Raw genomic sequence first — 23548 nt, 5'->3', positions numbered from 1 at the left:
CCTCCACCCCACATCCTCTGGCAGCTCATTCCATACACGTACCACCCCCTGCGTGAAAAAGTTGCCTCTTAGGTCTCTTTTATATCTTTCCTCTCTCACCCTAAACCTATGCCCTCTAGTTCTGGACTCCCCGACCCCAGGGAAAAGACTTTGTCTATTTATCCTATCCATGCCCCTCATAATTTTGAAACCTCCATAAGGTCACCCCTCAGCCTCCGACGCTCCAGGGAAAACAACACCAGCCTGTTCAGCCTCTCCTTGTAACTCAGATCCTCCAACCCTGGCAACATCCTTGTAAATCTTTTCTGAACCCTTTCACGTTTCACAACATTTTCCGATAGGAAGGAGAGCAGAATTGCATGCAATATTCCAACAGTGGTCTAACCAATGTCATGTACAGCCGCAACATGACCTCTCAACTCCTGTACTCAATACTCTGACCAATAAAGGAAAGCATACCAAACCCCTTCTTCAAAAACCTATCTACCTACGACTCCACTTTCAAGGAACTATGAACCTGCACTCCAAGGTCTCTTTGTTCAGCAACACTCCCTAGGACCTTACCATTAAGTCTATAAGTCCTGCTAAGATTTGCTTTCCCAAAATGCAGCACCTCGCATTTATCTGAATTAAACTCCATCTGCCACTTCTCAGCCCATTGGCCCATCTGGTCCACATCCTTAACCTGAGGTAACCCTCTTCGCTGTCCACTATAATTTTGGTGTCATCTGCAAACTTACTAACTGTACCTCTTATGCTCGCATCCAAATCATTTATGTAAATGACAAAAAGTAGAGGGCCCAGCACTGATCCTTGTGGCACTGATCACAGGTTTCCAGTCTGAAAAACAACCCTCCACCACAACCCTCTGTCTTCTATCTTTGAGCCAGTTCTGTATGCAAATGGCTAGTTCTCCCTGTATTCCATGAGATCTAACCTTGCTAATCAGTCTCCCATGGGGAACCTTGTCAAACGCCTTACTGAAGTCTATATAGATCATATCCACCGCTCTGCCCTCATCAATCTTCTTTGTTACTTCTTCAAAAAACTCAATCAAGTTTGTGAGACATGATTTCCCATGCACAAAGTCATGTTGACTATCCCAAATCAGTCCTTGCCTTTCCAAATACATGTACATCCTGTCCCTCAGGATTCCATCCAACAACTTGCCCACCACCAAGGTCAGGCTCACCGGTCTCTAGTTCCCTGGCTTGTCTTTACCGCCCTTCTTAAACAGTGGCACATTCGATATGACTTTCTGACATTTTCATTATGCACTCCAATTAAATTATAATTTCTGTAGAAGTGCTTTAATTCTTAATAAACAATTTCAGATGAATTTGTTGTATGATACTGGTTATATAGCAACATGAATAGGTCACTTAGCGTTTTGAATCTCTTCTGTCATGAAGTGGGATTGTGGTTGATCTGTGTTTTTACTCCACCTATTTGCATTAATCTGCACCCTTTCATGCCATGGCAGAGCAAAATCTATCAATTGGTGTTCCGCAAGGATCTGTTTTGGGACCATTGCTGTTTGTCATCTTTATAAATGACCTGGAGGAGGGACTAGAAGGTTAGGTGAGCAAGTTTGCGGATGATACGAAAGTCGGTGGAGTTGTTGACAGTGAGGAAGGATGTGGCAGGTTACAGCGGGATATAGATAAGCTGCAGAGCAGGGCAGAAAGGTGGCAAATGGAGTTCAATGTAGCTAAGTGTGAAATGATTCACTTTGGTAAGAGTAACAAAAAGATGGAGTACTGGGCTAATGGTCGGATACTTGGTAGTGTGGATGAGCAGAGGGATCTTGGTGTCCATGTACACAGATCTCTGAAAGTTGCCACCCAGGTAAATAGTGCTGTGAAGAAGGCATATGACGTACTGGCTTTTATTGGTAGAGGAATTGAGTTCCGGAGTCCTGTGGTCATGTTGCGGTTGTATAAGACTCTGGTGCGGCCGCATCTGGAGTATTGTGTGCAGTTTTGGTCGCCATACTATAGGAAGGATGTGGAGGCACTGGAACGGGTGCAGAGGAGGTTTACCAGGATGTTGCCTGGTATGGTAGGAAGATCATATGAGGAAAGGCTGAGGCACTTGGGGTTGTTTTCATTGGAGAAAAGAAGGTTTAGGGGTGACTTAATAGAGGTGTACAAGATGATTAGGGGTTTAGACAGGGTTGACCATGAGAACCTTTCCACGTATGGAGTCAGATATTACGAGGGGGCATAGCTTTAAATTAAGGGGTGGTAGGTATAGGGCTGATGTTAGGGGTAGATTCTTTACTCAGCGAGTCGTGAGTTCATGGAATGCCCTGCCAGTAACAGTGGTGGACTCTCCATCTTTATGGGCATTTAAACGAGCATTGGATAGGCATATGGAGGAAAGTGGGCTAGTGTAGGTTAGGTGGGCTTGGATTGGCGCAACATCGAGGGCCGAAGGGCCTGTACTGCGCTGTATTTTTCTATGTTCTATGTTCTATGTTCTAAAATTTACGATTATTGCAGATATTAGTATTGCCATTTTTCATAGTTACATAGAAATAGAAAATATAATTTCTGCAATCCAATTGTGTGTCAGAAATGTATGTTACCAATTTGCAAATGATCAAAGGCAACTTTCCATCGAATCTCGCTAATTTTATTTAACCTGCTCTTATTGACTGCGGAGTTGGTGGAGGAGCTCACAATTTTGAACTGGTGCAAAACTTAATGTCTACAACATTTATTCTGATATCTTTTCAAGAAAGAATGCCTTTGCTTATAATGTTTAAACCAGGATAAAAGCCCACAAGCTGATGTTGGAAAATTATATCTAGGCAATACAAAGTGACCTACCTGTTCCTTCTGCCATGAATCCATTCTTCGCACTCTGACTAAAGGCTTCCCTGAATTCTCTGAGAGATTTTGTTTCAACTGTTTCAAAAGATGAGAGTTTGTGATAAAAACAGTAAGTGTTGTTTAGTACATTTGTGCTTTAAAGAATACTCTGGAATTTTATCTGGCTATCTCTCTGATGCATTTCACAACTTCCACCTTGAAACATACAGTATGTTGTATAAATGCAAATTGGACTTCTGTTGTCTTAATCAATAGAGCTTGCTTAACTTGAGAGTGGGATAAAACCAGTGAATGCCTGGAATCTAGTAATCCAGCCAAAGACAAGTGGATATTTAATGTGACTACTTCTCTATAAAAGATCTACATGCATTCAAAAATATGAGTGTGCCATAATGATTATCGAAATTGTATGTATTTGTTAATTGTTAAAAATGCGCCTCAACATCGTCTCTCAGTTCTAGATTTGCAAAATGTGATATTTCACCAGTATATTCACAAGTGTAATGGACCAGGCAAGACCCCCTCAAAACATTTTAAGAAGGTAGCCCAGAAGATACCTTTTCTAGTTGTTTTAAGTTGAGTGATGTAGCTCGTCAAACCACTCAGTTTTAAACAAAACAGAAGGTATTTGCACACGAGCAAAAGAAAACTGAATTTAGAATAACATAACTATTTGAAAACCCAACCAGCACGAAACTGTAACTTAACAAAGGGCTAATCTAATTTCCTGGAACATCCCATAAACACATCGTTTGGTGAAAAAAGTAAATGCAAACACAGGTTCTTACAGGAGGGAGATGTCAGAGAGAGAGAGAGAGGATCACCATAGAGCTGTTTTTTGGTCACCAGCTAAAGATTTCTCAGAGCTAGACAAAACTCTGAACTGGATGAACTGGCCTGTCCTCTTTCATTGTACAAACATTTTAAAATAAAAAGCTGAAAGTCTTTTCTGATTGTTGACTTAGGCAACGCCTGTTAAGCATTATTAAAGTAGCCAGTTCAGACATTTCAGCACCTCTGCCTTTACCATCCCACTTGAAAAAAAAACAGAATAACTTGTTAAAGGAGCAGCATCATCAAACAAACCATCCTATGTTCTCTGAATAAAATTGTCACTTAGGACAAATTAACTTCAAATTATAATAAGATCTGCACGTGGTTCCACCAGGAACTGCATTAAGATTTCCCATACATTAAATAGAGAAGAGACATTCATTTCATCAAACGGGACTGGACTTCAAGTACCATAAGATGCAAACTCAATAGTACTGAGAGTTCCAAAACTAGTACTGTTGCTCTACCACTGATCAAATCTTTCGCCAGTGAATTCTTGTGCTTAAAATAGACCCAGTCAAAAGCAGATTTGCATTTCCTTGTGGCCATCTATATCATATCCTCACCCAAGGGCTATATACCACAGAGAGACTTCCTGTTGGTTTTTGGGGCATAACATGGGAGAAATGAAATTCCAAAAAAGGACACATCTATTTGATTTGTTGATCCCACACATTTGGATATATCAAGTGCAATTAAGTAAGTAAGAAGGAAATATCTAATCTTTATCAGAAAGGACTAAAAATAAATGAAGGGAAGTAGCAAAATATTTTACAATTATAAAACTCAAGGCAAGGTGCTGTAAAGACATATATTCAGGATGGATAATAGTAAATTTCAGGAGGATAGTGAGAATAAAATTAAGGAAATGAGCAGGCAAAGGGAATTGATAAGCATAAAAGGCTGGAGATTGAGATTTTTATGCGTGGTTGAAGAACAGATTGAAAATAAAGTCTGGGCACTGGAAGCACTATTTAGAAGAGAAGACCACTTATTTTCTGCTGGGAAGAGACTGGTACTTAACTATTCCAGGCAATAATATCCTCAAAGACAGGGTTGTAGAAATGAGATAAATTGTTGCTTAATTAAACAAGAACACTATTACAGATATAGGAAGGAAACTTGAATCTGGCTGCATTAAGAAATGAAAGAAATAATTAATCTGAGTTAATAGTTAACCATTAGGAGTATATTTTGGATCAACTAGATAATAAGGAGGAAATTATGAATTTATTGGCAATTTAGAGATGTTGGTGATGAGGTCACCTATCTGAGGAAATACCAAGGTAGATCAATAAAAGACAGTTGGGAAATATGAACATTTTAGGTTATATAATTGATAATGAAATAGATAAAGTCATCAGAGAGTCCAAGACACAGACTGAAAATGAGTAAATTTGAGTTGGATGAAAGGAGATCTTGTTCAAAATAATGGGTTAGAAAACTCACAGATGAAACAGTGGACTAGGAGTGTGAAATGTAAAAAGACAAGATGGGTAAGAAAAATGTTAAATACAGTCAGACTAAATTACAAGGCAGAAGGAGCCAATATTTCATTAGCTACTGCCTATGCTGAGTTTTAGCTATGAATGCTGCCATTTCTTCAAACGGAACTACTGTGGGAATCATAACCTCAACCTGACATACAATTGACATGAGTATGCACTTTCATTGGTTATAACTTCTTGATTTAGTAGAACAGTGGCCTACTCTGGGGTTCATACTATGATTTATGCTTGGACCTCAAAGATAAGAAGCTTAAAATATCTTGAATATAAGGTGAAATAATTTCCTTTGAGCTACTTGAGAGACTTTTTAAGTGTGTACAAGAAATTGTTTGGTCCCAATTAGAATATCGGATACAGTTTTGATTATCCTTTTATTGGAAATATATTGGATTAATGCAAAGTATAAAGAGAGGATTCATTAAATGTCAACAGAAACTAAAAGTTATCATTGTAAAGATGAACACAATTTTTTATTTTCTCCATTGGATCTATGAAATTTATGAGAATCTATAAGATCTGGTCGAGCTTTTGAAATGAGGGAACATTCTTATTATTTGGTGAAGAGGTAACAAGGAACACAGACTTATGACTCATTATCAAGATTCGAATAACAACATCACATGTCAGAAGAGATTTTCTTCAAATAGATAACTAGAATGCTTAATTACAGTAAGTAATTATTTTGAGAGTGTCTATAACATGTTTGAAAGAATTTGGATAATTTTTTTGATAATGTGTAACTTAAAATGAAAGGAAAAGGGCAAGGAAATGCAATTAGAATTGACAATTACAGCTGAAGCAGTACCAAAACAAATTTGATGGGTCAAATGTCCTTTCTGCTATAATAGCTATGAATTTAGTTGTCTTTTGCCTCATTTGCTTTCTGTCCTGAAGGCAGTGGCTTGTGTTGTACCACAGATCCAAGGGTATTTCCAGCCTACTTTGCATCTCAACAAAGTTGCAGTTTTCATCCTCAGTGAAGATTTAACTATGTTGTTTGACTACATGAGGCTTGCCAAATCTACAGGATTTCCCTGACTCTTCAAGAATGAGAATTTAATCTCCATGACACTGTGGTGAGTAAAGTGAGGGAAAAGTCAAAGAGACTTTGTTTCAATTCTTTTAAAAATCATTTGAATATCTTAACTTATTAGCTAAAAAGGTCTTTTGCAGATGGAGTGAAATGTTGTTGGGCCAAAAGTCTAATCAGGTAATTAAGAGTTGGTTTCCTGTTCAGTCATTTTGGAAAGACAGTGGGCTGCAGGATGGACCTGTTGTGCCATGTGGTGAGGGGCATGTGATGCAATTTCTAGGAATATACCCAATCAGAATTTGCGACTCTAAATGATTCAGTCAGGCAAGGTTTTACGTCAGATTTGCAAATATATTATGGCAGGATGTCTGAGTAGTGACAAGGATTGGGAACATTTGCTGCTTTTCCTTCACAGGTATATGGAAGCCAGATAAAGTAATATTAATCATTCTGATTGTGCTTGAAGGACAAAGTTTGTAGATAGTACTTACATGGTTTACATAACTTAGAAATTGGATTGCACTCAAATCAGGGAATTAATCTACTGTCGTGTACCTGCTTCAAGAAGCTAAGATCTCCACAAACTGCATCCCAGACCTAAAAAAGTGGGCAGTGTCTTTGGATCTAGAATTTCAGTGTCATATCAAACCATACTCCGCAAGTCCTTTCCAATTGTATAACACATTGGCTTGTCTTAATTGGAAATTGTGTCCAATTCTGGGTACCACAGATTGTGGATTGTGAAGTCATAAGAGAAAGATTACAAGTATGCTGAACTTCAGTCATGTGGAAAGATAGGACAAATTGAGAAGCGATTTGATTGAGGTTTTTAAAATCATGAGGGATCAAGGCAAAGTACAGATGGTTCTTATTGGTAGAATGATCTGTTTTAAGGTTATTAGCAAACAATTCATATAGAAAAAACAATTATACTGTGCTTAGTGAGGATCTGGAATGCAGTGCCTGAGATTGTGATGGAAGCAGATTCCATCATGGCTTTCAAAAGAGAATTGAATCGTTTTCTGAAGAGGAAAATTTGGAGAGATACAGGGAAAACATGAGCTGCAGCTCCAAGGAAATTGCTCTTACACAGAGCTCAATGGCTTCTTTGTTTGCTGTACATATTCCATGATATTTTAAATTGTAGAGAAAAACAAATCATCCAGATGTCAAATTAACACCATTCAACATGACCATTTTTTAAAGCATTAATTAAATGTTGGAATATATGTTTCAAAATGTGACCTTTAGATTATGTATCCATTGAATAGGCAGAATATCCATTCCCATTGAAACATTCCAGGAAAAACAAGGTAATGTCTCTTACTTCTGTAAATGCTTTAGCTCTAACCGAGTTCTGCATTCCTCCAATTCTGGCATGTTGCTCGTTGGCAAGTTTCCAAGGTTCCAACATTGGTAGCCCTAACCTCTGCAGCCTTGGTCCTACATGGTGTGAAATTTTCTTCTTAAGCATCATTATCTCCCTTCCTCTCTCTCTTAATTTAAGATGTTTCTTAAGTCTTATCTCTTTGACCAAGCTTTTGGTCACCTGTTCTGATATTTTCTTATATAGGTTGGTGTGAAATCTAACATTTCTATGATACACCATGGAATGTTTTTCTCCATTAAAGGCAACATATAAATGTCACTGGCTATTATTGCAGATGTGTTTAGCCTAGGAGAATGAATTACTGCAGGATATTGAGATTGAAGAATAGACAGAATCTGTCCCAAAATTAAATGGGTTTTTAAAAATTCATTCATGGGTTGTGAACATTGCTCACTTCTTCCAGTTCTGTCTATAAGCAACTTCTAAATTAAGGAGGGATATTTCTGAGTCTTGCCTGAATGTCACAGGCAAGTGAATGTTGGAAAACTAAGTGCAGTGCTTAAAGTATTGTCTGATATTTAAATATATGTTGCATTCAGTGGATTCTGAGGCCCTCAGCATAAAACCAGGAAATCTTTTGTTAAAATTACAAAATGATTCAATAAAATTTTTAATGCAAGTTTTTCACATAAGTTTAAAATATATGTTTCAAGCCTTCTAGATATATTAAATTTGAACATAAGGAAAAGCCAATGGGTTCTACTAACCATGTAATCTTCTCCACTCGAGTTTCCTTTACAGATCCCCTTCAGGTTAAAAATTAACAGCTGTGCAGTGAGGTTTTTTGGTTGGTGAGATGTCTTCCCAGTGTAGATTTATTTTTGTTGTTAACATATTGTTTAATAAAGCTCACAAGGAGAATTTTACTTGCAAGACAAGGTTAGCTTTTTTTAGTTTACATGGAATATTTATTATAATATTTTCCAAATATTAAGCACAAAATGCAAAATTCAACTTTATAAACATTATTCTTTATGATGTTTTAATACACTGTAATGGAACTATGAATTATTCTAATTAAACAAAATAATTTATGTGCAATTAAGTATTTTAAGAGAGTTGAAAATGTCAGTAAGACACTGGTAACTCATATTTAGAAATTTATTGGGCATTTTAAATCGTTTTTGAATTCTTGAATGCAAATTCTTTCCATAGTCCTTTCTCAGAGATAAAGTCTTTGCTGAAATTATGCTGTGTAGTCTGTTCATGGACAGTTGGATTAAATGAAGTTTGAATTGTTAAGATCAAGGAAAGGTAGCTACACAAATCCAGTTATTTTAATAGATGCAGTCTTTTTACTTCAATTGGGTGAGATCATATGCTCGCTGGAGAAGCTGCTTACTTCAGTTGGCTAGCTGTTTCGCATGTGGTTCAGGATAATACCAGTGGGGCAGGGTTCAATCACTGTTCTGGCTGAGATAGACTTGGGCCAGCTTCTTTTTCTTACTCCAGAGTAAAATCATGGCATAAGCAACGATTAAACTATGTGTCAAGCTCCTGGGAGTGGTTATCCACAACAAGCTTTCTTGGACTCTTCATGGTTACAAAGGCCCAATAACGTCTCTTCTTCCTCAGGCAACTGAGGAAATTTGACACAACGGCAAAAACCCTTGCCTAACTTTATAGGTGGGTAAAAACAATGACTGCAGATGCTGGAAACCAGATTCTGGATTAGTGGTGCTGGAAGAGCACGGCAGTTCAGGCAGCATCCAAGGAGCAGTAAAATTGACGTTTCGGGCAAAAGCTCTTCATCAGGAATACAGGCAGAGAGCTTGAAGCGTGTACGCCACCGAGAGCATTCTGTCTGGATGTATCACTACCTGGTATGGTAACTGTACAATTCGAGATAGGAGACAGTTACAGAGAGTGGTGAACTCGGCCCAGACAATCACAAAGGCCAACCTCCCATCTATAGAATCCATCTACCAGGCCCCTGTCAAGGAAAGGCCGCCAGCATTCTCAAAGATCCATCCCATCCTGGCAATGTTTTTCTACAACCTCTACCATTGGGGAGAAGGTACAGAAGCCTGAACACATGCACCAGCCAGTTTTGTAACAGTTTCTATCCTCCTGTTGTTATAATACTGAATGGGCTCACAAACATTTGCCTGTATCTGTGTTTTTGTTTTTTGCCACTGTTTACCTATTGTTTACTATCTATGCTACTTAACTATGTGATCTGCTTGTAATGCTCGCAACACAAAGCTTTTCACTGTGCCTCAGTACACATGATAATAGATTCATTTCAATTCAATTCAATTCTTCAGTTGAGATTGCTACCTGGAGAAGAAACAGAATACAGGAGCAGGAGGAGGCCATTCGGCCCTTTGAGCCTGCTCCACCATTCATCATGACTATGGCTGATCATCCAACTTGACAGTCTAATCCTGCTTTTGAAGATCTCGACCTTCCAGGGAGGGGTCTCTTGATTCCTCAGTTGGTCAAATAATCAACAGGAATGCAATCTGCTTCAGCAAGATTTCACAGTTTATTAAGACGTCGGGCACAGGTTTGTCCAGCAACACAGAGGTTTAAAAGCTCCTGTGTTCCTTGGAGAAACTGCACAATTTCACTTGGAACAAATGTAATTTTTATATGTTTCTTAATTGCAGAGTAAATCCAATAAAGTGTAATAAAATGACATAATGGACAGCAGGTTAACCCAATGATATTTCCTGGGAAACAAAGTTGTTTACTAAACATTATCTCTTCCCACCTGCATTTCAAGGTTAACTAAGATGGTTAGTAACGTCCTATCTAGCTTAGTTAATTCCATGCTGTGAAGGGTCCATTGTTCTGCTTTATCTTTAATTCAATTAGCTCAACAAGACAGGAATGCAGCCTTTAGCAGGGTGAGAAGCCATTTTAAACATAGTGTTAATTTGCAGCCATTTTGTTATGTTACTTTGCATTGAGAAACTATTCTGTGGTTAATAAAAGCATGCTTGAAATGTTGCTCCTGACAACAGCCTAAATCCATATTTTAGATCCTCACTTGCTCCCCCTAACCTTTGATGCCATTCACCCCAACTGCTATAACTAGCCACCTCTTGAATACATTCAATGTTGTGGCACCAACTACTTCCTATGGTAATGAACTCCACAGGTTAACCACTTTTTGGGTGAACAAATGTCTTCTCATTTCTGTCTTGAATGGTCAGTCCTGAATCCTCAGACTGTGACCCATAGCTCTGGATACATTCACCATTGGGAACATCCTTCCTGCATCTACCCTGTCTAGTTTTGTTATCATTTTATAAGTCTCTATGAGATTCCACCCCATCCACCAATTGTCTAAACTCAAGCGAAAACAATCCTAATCTAGTCAATTTCTCCTCATACATCAGTCCCACCATCCCTGGAATCAGCCTGGTAAACCTTAATTGCTACCCTTAAAGAGCAAGAGCAACCTTCCTTAGAAAAGAAGATCAAAATTGCACATGGTGTTTAAATAATGCCAGATTTATCTACTATTGTCACTCAGGGATCATGTATAATATGGACTATCTCAGGGCTTCCCAAAGTGGGGTCAGGACCCCAACTGGGGTTATGAGCATGGATTGTAGGATTGTGAGCTATTAGACAGCAATGACTGCCATGAAGCTCTGATTAAATTATAACAATGGTATTCCATGCTGACTAAAAGGTTCCATTTACCAGTCTTGTCCTCCACTTTTCACAGTTCTCACTTAGGAGTTGTGATGATTTTCGTGTCTCTCACGAAACACAGGGAGAGCTAACCATTTGGATACAGAACTGGCTCAAAGGTAGAAGACAGAGGGTGGTGGTGGAGGATTGTTTTTCAGATTGGAGGCCTGTGGCCAGTGGCATGCCACAAGGGTCAGTGCTGGGTCTACTACTTTTCATCATTTATATAAATGATTTGGATGTGAACATAAGTATAGTTAGTTAGTTTGCAGATGATACCAAAATTGGAGGTGTAGTGGACACCAAAGACAGTTACGTTAGATTACAGTGGGAATTTGATTAGATTGGCCAACGGACTAAGGAGTAGCAGATGGGGATTAATTTAGATAAATGCGAGGTGCAACATTTAGTAGTAAGGTCCTAGGGAGTGTTGCTGAACAAAGAGACCTTGGAGTGCAGATTCTTAGCTCCTTGAAGGTAAAGTTGCAGGTAGATAGGATAACAAAGAAGACGTTTAGTATGTTTTCCTTTATTGGTCAGAATACTGAGTATATGAGTTGGGAAATCATGTTGCAGCTTTACAGGGCATTCGTTACGTCATTTTTGGAATATTGCGTGCAATTCTGCTCTCCTTCCTTTCGGAAAGATGTTGTGAAACTTGAAAGGGTTCAGGACAGATTTACAAGGATCTTGCCAGTGTTGGAGGATTTGAGCTGCAGGGAAAGGCTGAATAGACTGAGGCTGTTTTCCTTGGAGTGTCAAAGACTGAGGGGTTACCTTACAGAGATTTATAAAATCATGAGGGGAATTGTTAGGATAAATAGACAAAGTCTTTTACTTGGGGGTGGCGAAGTCCAGACTTCCAGGGCATAGATTTAGGGTGAGAGGGGATAGATATAAAAGAGGCAAAGAGCAACTTTTTCACGCACAGGGTGATGCATGTATGGAATAAGTTGCTATAGGAAATGATGGAAGCTGGTACAATTACAACATTTAAAAGGCATCTAGATGTGTATATGAATAGGGAGAGTTTAGAGGGATGTGGGCCTAGTGCTGGGAAATGGGACAAGATTAGGTTGGGATATCTGGTCGGCTTGAACGAGTTGGACTGAAGGGTCTGTTTCCCTGCCTGTACACCTCTATGACTCTATCAGTTCATAAATATCAGAAAATAAATCAATACAATATTCCAATTACACTTAGTAACCAGTAATAACAAGCAATTAAATTAATATTATTTTTAGATTCTGGGCAAAACCTTACATTTTATATACATTTTAATTAAAATTGATTCCTTTTTAATCCTTAAATTTTTAAAGCAGATGAATATTTTAGTAATATTGGAAAGTTTTAAATATTGTTTTTCTTCTTGCGAAGTTCCCTTTGCGCTTATTGCAAGAAAGTTTTTTCATTTAACATGATGACATATACTTAAGTAGTAACATGGTAAAAATAGTTTCATTGAGACTATAATTGATCAATTAAAGACCAAACAAAGCATTATGTCATGATTAATTTTGATTTCATGCTAAATTGCCAATGTGATGCGGAAAGAAACTGTCCTTGAAATCAAATCGTGTTCCATGAATATTTAATTGCATCCCGGCCTTCTTTTTTTAATAGTAGTGTTAAGTCATTTTAAGTAAATGGATGACACTTCTGAAAGGATTTTCATTTGAATTAATTAAACATTCACCCATTTTTAATTTTAAGATATGGGTCTTGTTATCAAGTCAATTTTTGTCAACTCCAGTGAAATATATTTTCAACCTCCATTACTAAAGCAATGTCGAGACAGTGGTGCTGGAAAAGCACAGCAGGACAGGTAGCATCCGAGGAGCAGGAGCAGGGGAGTCGACGTTTCAGGCAAAAGGCCTTCATCAGGAATGAGGCTGTGAGCTGAGGAGGTGGTGAGATAAATGGGAGGGGGAAGTGGGGCAAGGGAGGGACGATAGCTGAGAGTGCGATAGGTAGATGGAGGTGGGGGTAATGGTGATAGGTCGGAGAGGAGGGTGGAGCGGATAGGTGGGAAGGAAGATGGACAGGTCATGAGGGCGGTGTCGAGTTGGAAGGTTGGACCTGGGATAAGGTGAGGGGGAGGGGAAATGAGGAAACTGGTGAAATCCACATTGATGCCGTGGGGGTTGGAGGGTCCAGAGTCGGAAGATGAGGTGCTCCTCCTCCAAGTGTCGGGTGGTTAGGGAGTGGCTATGGAGGAGGCCCAGGACCTGTATGTTCCTGTTGGAGTGGGAGGGGGAGTTGAAGTGTTCAGCCACGGGCCGGTGGGGTTGGTTGGTGCAGGTGTCCCAGAGATGTTCTCTGAGGCGCTCTGCGAGTAGGCATCCTGTCTCCCCAATGAATCATATACATCGCATCATCCTCTGCCATTTTCGTTACCTATAAACGGACCCCACCAGCAGATATATATTTCCATCCCCACCCCATCTCTGTTCCCTCCGCGACTCCCTCGTCAGGTCCATACCCCCATCAACCCACCCTCCCCTCCTGGCACCTTCCCCTGCCACCACAGGAATTACCCACACCACCACCCCCCCCCCCACCCACCTCCATCCAAGTCCCCAAAGGAGCCTTCCACATCCATCAAAGTTACACCTGAACTTCCACAGATATTATTTACTGTATCTGTTACTCCTGATGTGGTCTCCTCTATATTGGGGAGACAAGATGCCTACTTACACAGCACTTCAGAGAACACTCTGGGACACCCATACCAATCAACCCCACTGACCAGTGGATGAACATTTCAACTCCCCCACCACTCTGCCAAGGACATGCAGGTCCTGGGCCTCCTCCATCACCACTCCCTAACCACCCAGCACCTGGAAGAAGAATGCTTTATCTTCCACCTCAGAACCTTCCAACCACAATGTGGATTTCACCAGTTTCCTCATTTCCCTTCCCCTCCGCCTTATCCCAGATCCAACTTTCCAACTTGGCACTGCCCTCATGACCTGTCCTACCTGTCCATCTTTCTTCCCACCCATCCACTCCACCCTCCTCCTCTCTGACTTATCACCACTAACCCCCTACCTATCGCACTCTCAGCTATCTTCCCCCTTTGCCCCACCCTCCCTCCCATTTATCTCACCACTCCCTCGACTCACAGCCTCATTCCTGATGAAGGACTTTTGCCCAAAACATCAACTGTCCTGCTCCTTGGATGCTGCCTGACCTGCTGTGCTTTTTCAGCACCCTACACTTTCGACTCTAATCTCCAGCATCTGTAGTCCTCACTTTCGCAATGTTGTAAGTAGCCTAGCCTATGGCCTAGCTTTTGGCTGCTGGCATTGCAACAAGGCCATTCTGTACAAGATCATGAATTGACCAGCGTTAAACAGTGAAATACATTCAGATAACTCAAGAAGCCATAATTATACTTGGTGATATAACTGCTCGATGAATTAGCCATGGTAAATACAGGGATATAGGGGTAGGGTAGGGGTTTGGGCATGGGTGGGATGCTCTTCAGAAGGTTGAAGGAGACTCGATGGATTGTATGATTATTTGATTCTACGCACTTTATCCTTGAACAAATCCAATGGTGGAGGCACATGATCTGCATGTCCTTGCCGGAGTGGCGGAGGAGTTGAAATGTTTGTTTTTATAAATGACTTGGATGAGGAGGTTATGGGGTGGGTTAGTAAATTTGCAGATGACAAATGTTGGAGATGCCATTGATGTATAGAGGGCTATTGCAGGCTGCAGTGATATAGGATGCAGAGCTGGGCTGAGGAATGGCAGATGGAGTTCAACCTGGATAAATGCAAATTGATGCTTTTGGAAGGTCGAACTCAAATGCTGAATATAGGATTAAAAGACAGGATTCTTGGCAGTGTGGAGGTACAGAGGGATCTGGGTGTGCAAGTACATTGATCCCTCAAAGTTGCCACCCAAGTTGTTAGAGTTGTTCAGGAAGCATATTGTGTTTTGGCTTTCATTAATGGGGAATCAAGTTTAAGAACTGCAAGGTTTTGCTATAGCTCTACAAGTCCCTGGTGAGACCACACTTAAAATATTGTGTCCAGTTCTAGTTGCCCTATTATAGGAAAGATACGCAGGCTTTGGAGGGGGTGCAAAGAAGGTTTACCGGGATACTGCCTGGACTGGAGGGCTTGTTTTATGAAGAGAAGTTGATTAAGCTCGGAGTTTTCTCTCTGGAGAGAAGCAGGAAGAGAGGTGACCTGATCGAGGTATACAAGATAATGAGAGGCATGGATAGAGTCAATAGACAGAGACTTTTCCCCAGGGCAGGATTGACTGGCATGAGTGGTCATAGTTTGAAGATATTAGGAGAAAGGTATAGAGGGGATGTCAGAGGAAGGTTCTTTACACAGAGAGTTGTGAATGCATGGAATGTGTTGCCAGCGACTGTGGTGGAAGCAAAATCATTAGGGACATTTAAGCGACTGCTGGACATGCACCTGGACAGCAGTGAATTGAGAAGTGTGTAGGTTAGGTTATTTTATTTTACACTAGGATTAATCCTCGGCATAACATTGTGGGCCGAAGGGCCTGTTCTGTCTGTACTTTTCTATGTTCTATCTTCTAAATGCAATTTTTATTTCCTTCCTTTGCCACTTATCATACCCATCTCACATTCCACATTTTATAATATATTTAATCTAAGTTATTATGTGCTATAGGGATAAATTACTGACTGTTACAGCTGTTATAAATTCAAGTTCTTTTTTAAAAGAAGCCTGGCTATGTAGTCATTTGTGCCATTTTGGAAGGTCAAACTCAAATGCTGAATACAGGATTAAAAGACAGGATTCTTGGCAGTGTGGAGGTATAGAGGGATCTGGGTGTGCAAGTACATTGATCCCTCAAAGTTGCCACCCAAGTGGATAAAGTTGTTCAGGAAGCATATGGTGTGAACAGAAGTTCACTTCGAGATCAATACCAATTGTCAAAAAAGGAGAAAGTGAAAGTCTAGTAATTAAAGCTTCAAATGACATTACATATTTGAATTGGTAAACTGAATGGAGCACCTTAATTTCCCAAATCTCTGACAGAATCTGGATCTGTGTGGGTATATGAATGATCCTGTGTAAGTGAAAAAGAAATGAAGTTTAATTTGTTGGAATGTTTCTGCAGAGAGACATCCACGTGAAGGCCTGCAGCATACCAAGAAAGGATTAACACCTCAAATAATTCACAAGGCTTGCACAAGTAATATTTTTACCAGGTGAGACACGTATTTGTTGAGTTTTAGAAGAAGTAAATGGTGATGTTAAAATTTCCTTTTCAAGTGCTGTCTGGTCTTTAATCTTGGAAAACATATGATTATGCATTAAGTATAAAATGAACTAGGAGCAGGAGTAAGCAATTTGGTCCCACTGAACCTGCTTTGCTATTTAATAAGATCATTGGTGATCTGACTGTAGGCTCAACTTCACATTTCTTCCTACCCTGATTATCCCTTGACTTCCTTGTCAGCCAAGAAGGTATCTATTTGTGCTTTAAAAATATTCAATAACCCTGCCTCTACCACTCCCTGGGGTAGAGAGCTCCAAAAACTCTCAATCCCATAAAGAAAGATTTTTCCTCGTTTCAGTTTTAAATCAGTGATCCTTGGGTCAACAACCAGCATTATTATTAACAAAAGTAATCCTTAAATCTGCAATAGTTGTCGGCCACAGCACAAAATTTTTTAGTATAGATGTGCAAATATTTCTCCTGGCTATAACATAAAACAGTGAATAAAATTGTTTACTCGGGAGGTCCTTTCTCAGTGTACTTTACCTATCTTTTCCTGATATCTTCCAACTTGGTTTGCTCAGAAAGCTGCCATTTTGCCTATATATGCCCATTCAGCAAATTCTTCTTCAGTCTTCAATGAGGATAGAGAAGTTTGCTGATGGCAGTCAAGGGAGGCATGAAGCTGAATATGGTCTGGCCCCCTATTCAGTACTCTGTTGAGTGTACTCACTACTGTTTTGTCACTTATTCTAGGTGAGAAATCAAAATGGCACTCAAAACAATCTACTTCCATTTTCTTAAATGTTGTGAAGTCAACCTGTTTTCTGATTAACAGTCAGTCTTTTTGTTGAAAACCATAATCTCATCCAATATTGTGATAAAAGAACCTGAACTCTGTTTCTCTCAGGAAATTATTCTCAAAACAACTTAATTGTCTCAGAAAGCAGGGCATTGGAACAGTGGCTGTAGAGGCGTTTCATTCAAAGGATTCAATTTTGGAATGTTCCATGTAAATCTATTTGGCTTAAGAGTCCCCATTTGGGATTGGAAATGCAGCACTAACATTACCTTCTCAGATTGTGTTTAGTACATTAGTTGATCCTGTTATTGCTTACCTTTGATGTATAAAGATGAGTATTGGAAATATTGAAAACACCATCTAGACTAGGATCGTCTGCCTGCAATACAAGGAATGACAAATCACAGCTGCCCAATGTATGTACCTTTGCAGCCTAGCTTAAATGCCTTCAAGAGTTGAGGTCATATGAAGAGAAGTAACATGTCATAAAGTCCCTCCAGTTTTCAATTAATCATTAATTAGATTGTGGTTGATTTGTATTTCAACTCTACTTTTCTGTCTCAAATCATCCCCTTGATAGTCCCATCAAAAACTTTCAAGGAATTTCAACAGAAATTCTTCAAATTTAGTCACAAAAACTTTAATTGGCCCATGATTGACAATGACTGAAGCATCTTTCAATTCCAGCTGTCTTGTGATTACATATTGATTGCTTCTCTATTGGTTTTTAATAATTTGTGTGACTTGACTGCTAAATTACTTTGTTTCTCTGCAGTTCTTAGTTTTATATCATTTTAGAAAATATGCAAATTTATGTAAAGTGAAGAAAACCTTAAATTTATCCACATGGCAGTCTTTTGGCTTTGTTCATTTGCCAAAATAAGGTCTTGGTGCTTAACTTTGTCACAGTGAAGATGAAGGAGGATAGACAGGTTGTGAGACTATATACTTACAATTAGCAACAAGAAAGGAAATTTACCATTGATGTCTGCTTGCTTTTATGCCGCCTTGTCTTTTGCTTTTCCTATTTAAAGATGCAAGAAGAAATGAAGATTTAATGGTGCACAAAACAAATAGGATGGGCACTTTAGGATACGGCAGGCAAGTTATTCTAATTGCACTGTATATGTGTGTTACCCATAAATTAAGCAGTGTTGTTTCTAATCTCCCTTGTGGCTCCCAGTGAGATTAATGAATTCCCCACGCCAATGAGATATAAGCATTTGTGTTTCTGGGTGTTGCACTGAAATTTCAAGGCCCCTAGGTTTAGTCACAGCTTACTTGATGGTTGATTCGTTGAATGTGGTTGGGGGAACCATAGAATATTCCACATTGTATGTGAAGTGAAATGGGAGGTGCACAACAATTATGTGGAATAGTTTTGCACTTTGAAAGTTTGGGCAGGGCTACCAATGACAAATCAGAGATTTGATGTGGATGAACATGGTGTCAGGTATGGCACTTCACAGCACAAATGAGAATATAGTAAGGTACCTGGACACATTGGTTTATGTTGCACTTTGACTTCAGCCAAGTCTGCCCGACTATTGGCATCACAGCACTGCTCTGCATTATACTGTCATGGTTTGGGGCATGGTTGGGTCACAGAGCCTGAGCCAATGATTGTGGGAGGCATGTCAAGAGCAGAGACCCAAGACTGGGGGTTGATTTGCAGGAGTACGGGGTCAGGTCAGGAGTAATAATAATGAGATGAGAAAGTGGAAGATGGTGGGAAACAGTAATTGGGTTCTTTAATGTGGAATTTCTTCTTTTTCTGTGTAGCTGGCATTCACTGGAACTCAGTTTCATGAAAACCATTGATGCTAGCACATTCATTCAAAAGCCTGACCATTTCTGGGCCCAGTGCTTTGACTTTTGAAGCACCAAGACAGCTGCTACCATTTTCTTCCAAAGGCACTTACTGGGAGCTTGAAAACTTTGATCATTAAGATTTTAAACTCAGTTCTATTGTGTGATCTTCCTACTGCCCCTGTTCTGAAACCAATTAACTATATAATGCAGCAGAATGTCTTTCACTACCTTTCCTAATTTTGCTCCCTAATTATCAGAAAGGCCTTTTCTTAACATCTCCCTATGGTCAAAAGGATTCAGGTCACTAATCAGTCAGAACACCTATCATAGCTTTGGTAGCTGGTCAGTGGGTGTCTCAGGGGAATACTGATATTGTTAGCTGTTTACAATATCTGTCTATGGTTCTACTGAATTCTGCTGGACAACCTCAGTGAAAATTGTCAGAACAGAAATTGTGTTCAATGAACCATGACCCCAACTAACCATGTCAACCATCTGTCACTTTTATCATACTGTCTTCTGCCAGTCAGATTAATGCCAGTCACTATACTTCCAGGCCCACCTTAGTCGTGTCAGTCATGATCTGGCCATTGGGCACTTTTCCATCCAGCAGCAAACTATTCTTTTCTGGACCTGATGACAAGCTCCTGCTGTCAACAATGACCACTTCTTAAATCTCAGGTTGGCAAATTCTTACTCTTTCTGTTTATCAAATTCTCAGATATCTTCTTTGTCAGTACGGACTAAGACTCAATGAATAAAATTAAAAGAAAATACAAGGCATTTGAAGATGCAACAGCTCATGGAAGAAGACAGCAACATTCACGTTGTCCTCCTGCTAAAATAAGTTTCCAATCTGGAAGAAGCTTGCATCCTAATGTGGTAAGAGGCAAATGAACCCCGGTCACCCCCAGTTCAAGCTGTTAAAAATTCAATTAAAAAATGGGGACATGACAGGAATGAGAAAGTTTAAGTCAGGTTTTTCAAGGTATTACAATCAAGCTGAAGTGGACAAGGCCCTGATGGCAACCAAATCACCTTTTACCTTAAATCTGAAACCCCTGGTCATTGACCTCTTTACTACAGGTTGGGTAGGTTTTATCTGAAAACCTTGGGATGTGTTGGTATATAGACTTGTCGGCAATGATAACTTTCCTAAGCAATAACTTTTCCTAGTCCTGTGGTATTGTAGTTTTATCTCTAAGCTTCATCCTTTTAAAAATAGACCTGGAAATTGGATTTTCAGTCTTTTAGACCTATTCAGGTCTGGCCAGGTCCTTTCAGGTCTGTCTCCTGGGTGAGGGCACTTTCGAAAACATGTTCATTTTTAAGGCTTTTTTGGTTTTTGGATGTGTGGATAAAAGATACTTGACCTGTAAGGGAAAAGGTGCCTTCCCATCTATCCTATCACTGCCCTTCAATCCTACAGACCTTTCTTAGGTCCCCTCTTAATCTTCGCTGCTCAAAGAAAAACAATCCCAGCCTGTACAATCTTTTCACATAGTTCAGATCCTCCTGTCTAGACATCCTGGTAAATGACCCTTCATCCTCTCTAAGCAATCAGTTCCTTCCCATAAAGTGGTGACCAGAATGACATGAAGTGCTCCATCTGGGGCCTAACTAGCATTTTATATACTTTCAGCATAATCTCCTTGCTTTTGTATTCAATGCCTCAGCTAATAAGAGCAATTAGCCCATGTGCCTTTTTAACCACCTCATTTACCTGACCTGCTACTTTCGGGGATCTGTGGACATGCACAGCAATGACTTTCTGATCTTCAGTTCTTGCCAGGGTTCTACCACTCAGTGTAATCCCTTGCCTTATTAGCTCTCCCCATGTGCACTAATTTACTTTTCCAGGTTTAATTCCACTTGCCACAGATCTGTCACTTGACTAGGCCATTGATATCTTTCTGGGTAAAAATATTGATATCTTTCTGCAGATTACAGACATCCTTCTCGCAATCATCCGATCAATTTTCATGCCATCCACCAACTTCTTGATCTCAGCCCATATAGTGAAGAGCAAATCATTGATGCATGCTAGCACTGAGCACTGTGGAATCATCCTCTGATTAGATTTTTACATTAGATTCCCAACAGTGTGGAAACAAGCCTTTCGGCCCAACAAGTCCACACTGACCTCTGAAGAGTAACCCACACAGACCCATTTCCCTCTGACTAATGCATCTAACACTATGGGCAATTTAGCATGACCAATTCACCTGACCTGCACATATTTGGACTGTGGGAGGAAACGGAAGTACCCGGAGGAAACCCACGCAGACATGGGGAGAATGTGCAAGCTCCACACAGACAGTTGCCTAAGGCTGGAATCGAACCTCGGTCCCTGGTGCTGTGAGGCAGCAGTGTTAACCACTGAGCCACCATGCTGCCCTGCTATTCAGCCAATATTCAACATTGCCATGTTGCTTGAGATCTCATGGGCTCCTAGCAAATTCCCTCTAAACTGTACAGCTGTTCCAAAGTTCTGTGGATGGTAATATAGATCACAACATTAACTTCCAGTTCCAGAAGTCACTGTCATGCTATGTATCTTGGAAATCCGTGCATAAAAAAAAATTAGGAGGCAACTTTGACTCCTCATTGACCAATTTGCCTTATCAAAAGCCTTGCTAAAGTCCATCTGGACACATCAAATGCATTACCCTAATCTAAGATACAGATAACATGTAAGCCTGTTTCTTTGGAGACAGTTTGTGGAATAGATTTTACCACAGTTTGAGGGATGGCATCGAAAGCTTTATGTTGTTTGCCTCCTTGCTTTTGAATTACAGTGTGGAAACAGGCCCTTCAGCCCAACAAGTCCACACCGACCCACCGAAGTGCAACCCACCCAGACCCATTCCCCTATATTTACCTAACACTATGGGCAATTTAACATGGCCAATTCACCTAATCTGCACATTCTTTTTGGACTGTGGGAGGAACCCGGAGCACCCGGAGGAAAGCCACGCAGACACAGGGAGAATGTGCAAACTCCACACAGTCAGTTGCCTGAGGCGGGAATTGAACCCGGGTCTCCTGCGCTGTGAGGCAGCAGGGCTAACCATTGTGCCACCATGCCACCCATAATGTGGATTATATGACAACTCAGTGAATGGCAGAAAATATCAAGAGCATCAGAATATAGATTGAACTTGAAAGCAATGGTGATCAGCAAGACTACATTAGAAGATACTAGAGTAAAACTTGAAGTGATGGTTTCAATATTGAGCAAGTAAATAAGTTTGTCTACTTTGGACAAATAACAAATGATAATAGAAGATGGCAGAAGAAATAGGGAGAGAAACAAAGTAAACATTCTGAGTCAGTTATGGCTCTTCTTCACAATGGCTCGAAATGTTATCTCTGTTTTTCTCTCCATGGATGCTGCCAGGCCTGCTGAGTTTCTCAAGCACTTTGTTTTTATTTCAGATCAGTTCTGCAGTATTTTGCTTTTATCATAAGATAACCAGAAGCAATTTGTAAAGATGTAAAAATAACTTTCATTGTCTCCCCAACTATTCTTTTGCCAACTGGTTAAAAACTCCATCATCTAATAACTGAAGTTCCAGTTATTGTGTTGGAAATGTGGGTCCCCTTAAAGTTGAATTTTCTTAGTATTTACTCAGTAGCATGGAGAGGTAATTTAATTGCTGTTATAACAGTAACTGTCTTTCCAAATTTCTGGCAAATAAAAAACAAAAGGAAAGATTGCAAGAATCACCAGGATCACTGAGGTCATGATGCATCATTGAACTGATGTCAACAATTTATTTGGCATCATATGTATTCTGCTATCGATGAATTGCTTGGGAACATAAGGAGCTTCTGTTCTTAGAAATAATGCCTCAGAGGAAGGCAGGTCATTCTGGCATCATGAGTAGCTCCCCATGGCCATTGGCCGAATAGGTTCAACCAGATTATTGATGCAGAAGTTGCCAGCCCCCAGAATGAGGGACATTAACATGGGTAGTGGGACTTGAGTTAGAGACAGAGGTCCATGGAGAATAAGTCATCACCTTCTTCTGGGAACAGCAAGCGTTGAGGGAAAAACATAGACAGAGAGACATCAAGGGTGAACACCCCACAACTCTAAACTATATCAGTCATTACCTCTACTTCTGTATTCTCCAGAGCTAATCAGTAAAACATTAGCATCTGTAACAGGTCATATCTTTCCTTTTTTTTGTCTACTTAATTCATAATCTAATGAATCATATCTAAACTGCTGCTTCTTAACAAACTCAATAAAGTATCTGGAAATTGTTTACAAATGGTCGACTGCCTATATTAGATAATTGTGATCACAAAAACCTAAAATCTAACAAGTGAAAACTGTCCATCCTTGACTCTTAACAAACCCGTCAAATAACCCCTCAGCCTTCCTTGTATCTGAAGAAAACAACTCCAGCTTCTTGAGACTCTTCACGTAACTCAACATCCTTGCGATCATTCTAA

At 39.9% G+C, this 23548-nt stretch overlaps 1 protein-coding gene across 1 annotated transcript in view; it reads right to left on the bottom strand.

The window, feature by feature from the left end:
* LOC132826571 (collagen alpha-1(VII) chain-like) overlaps positions 1-23548 on the bottom strand; it is a 248660-nt gene that overhangs the window by 127378 nt on the left and 97734 nt on the right. Inside the window, exons 41-43 of the mRNA XM_060842528.1 lie at positions 18252-18296; positions 17589-17651; positions 2835-2912 (exon numbers count right to left, since the gene is read on the bottom strand). Coding sequence (XP_060698511.1) covers positions 2835-2912; positions 17589-17651; positions 18252-18296 — 186 coding nt within the window. The remainder of the gene's footprint in view (positions 1-2834; positions 2913-17588; positions 17652-18251; positions 18297-23548) is intronic.

Source organism: Hemiscyllium ocellatum, chromosome 23 (genome assembly GCF_020745735.1).
Source record: "Hemiscyllium ocellatum isolate sHemOce1 chromosome 23, sHemOce1.pat.X.cur, whole genome shotgun sequence".
Classification (NCBI taxonomy): Eukaryota; Metazoa; Chordata; class Chondrichthyes; order Orectolobiformes; family Hemiscylliidae; genus Hemiscyllium; species Hemiscyllium ocellatum.
The sequence above is the reverse complement of the archived record's forward strand: the minus strand, read 5'-3'. Positions and strand labels throughout refer to the sequence as shown.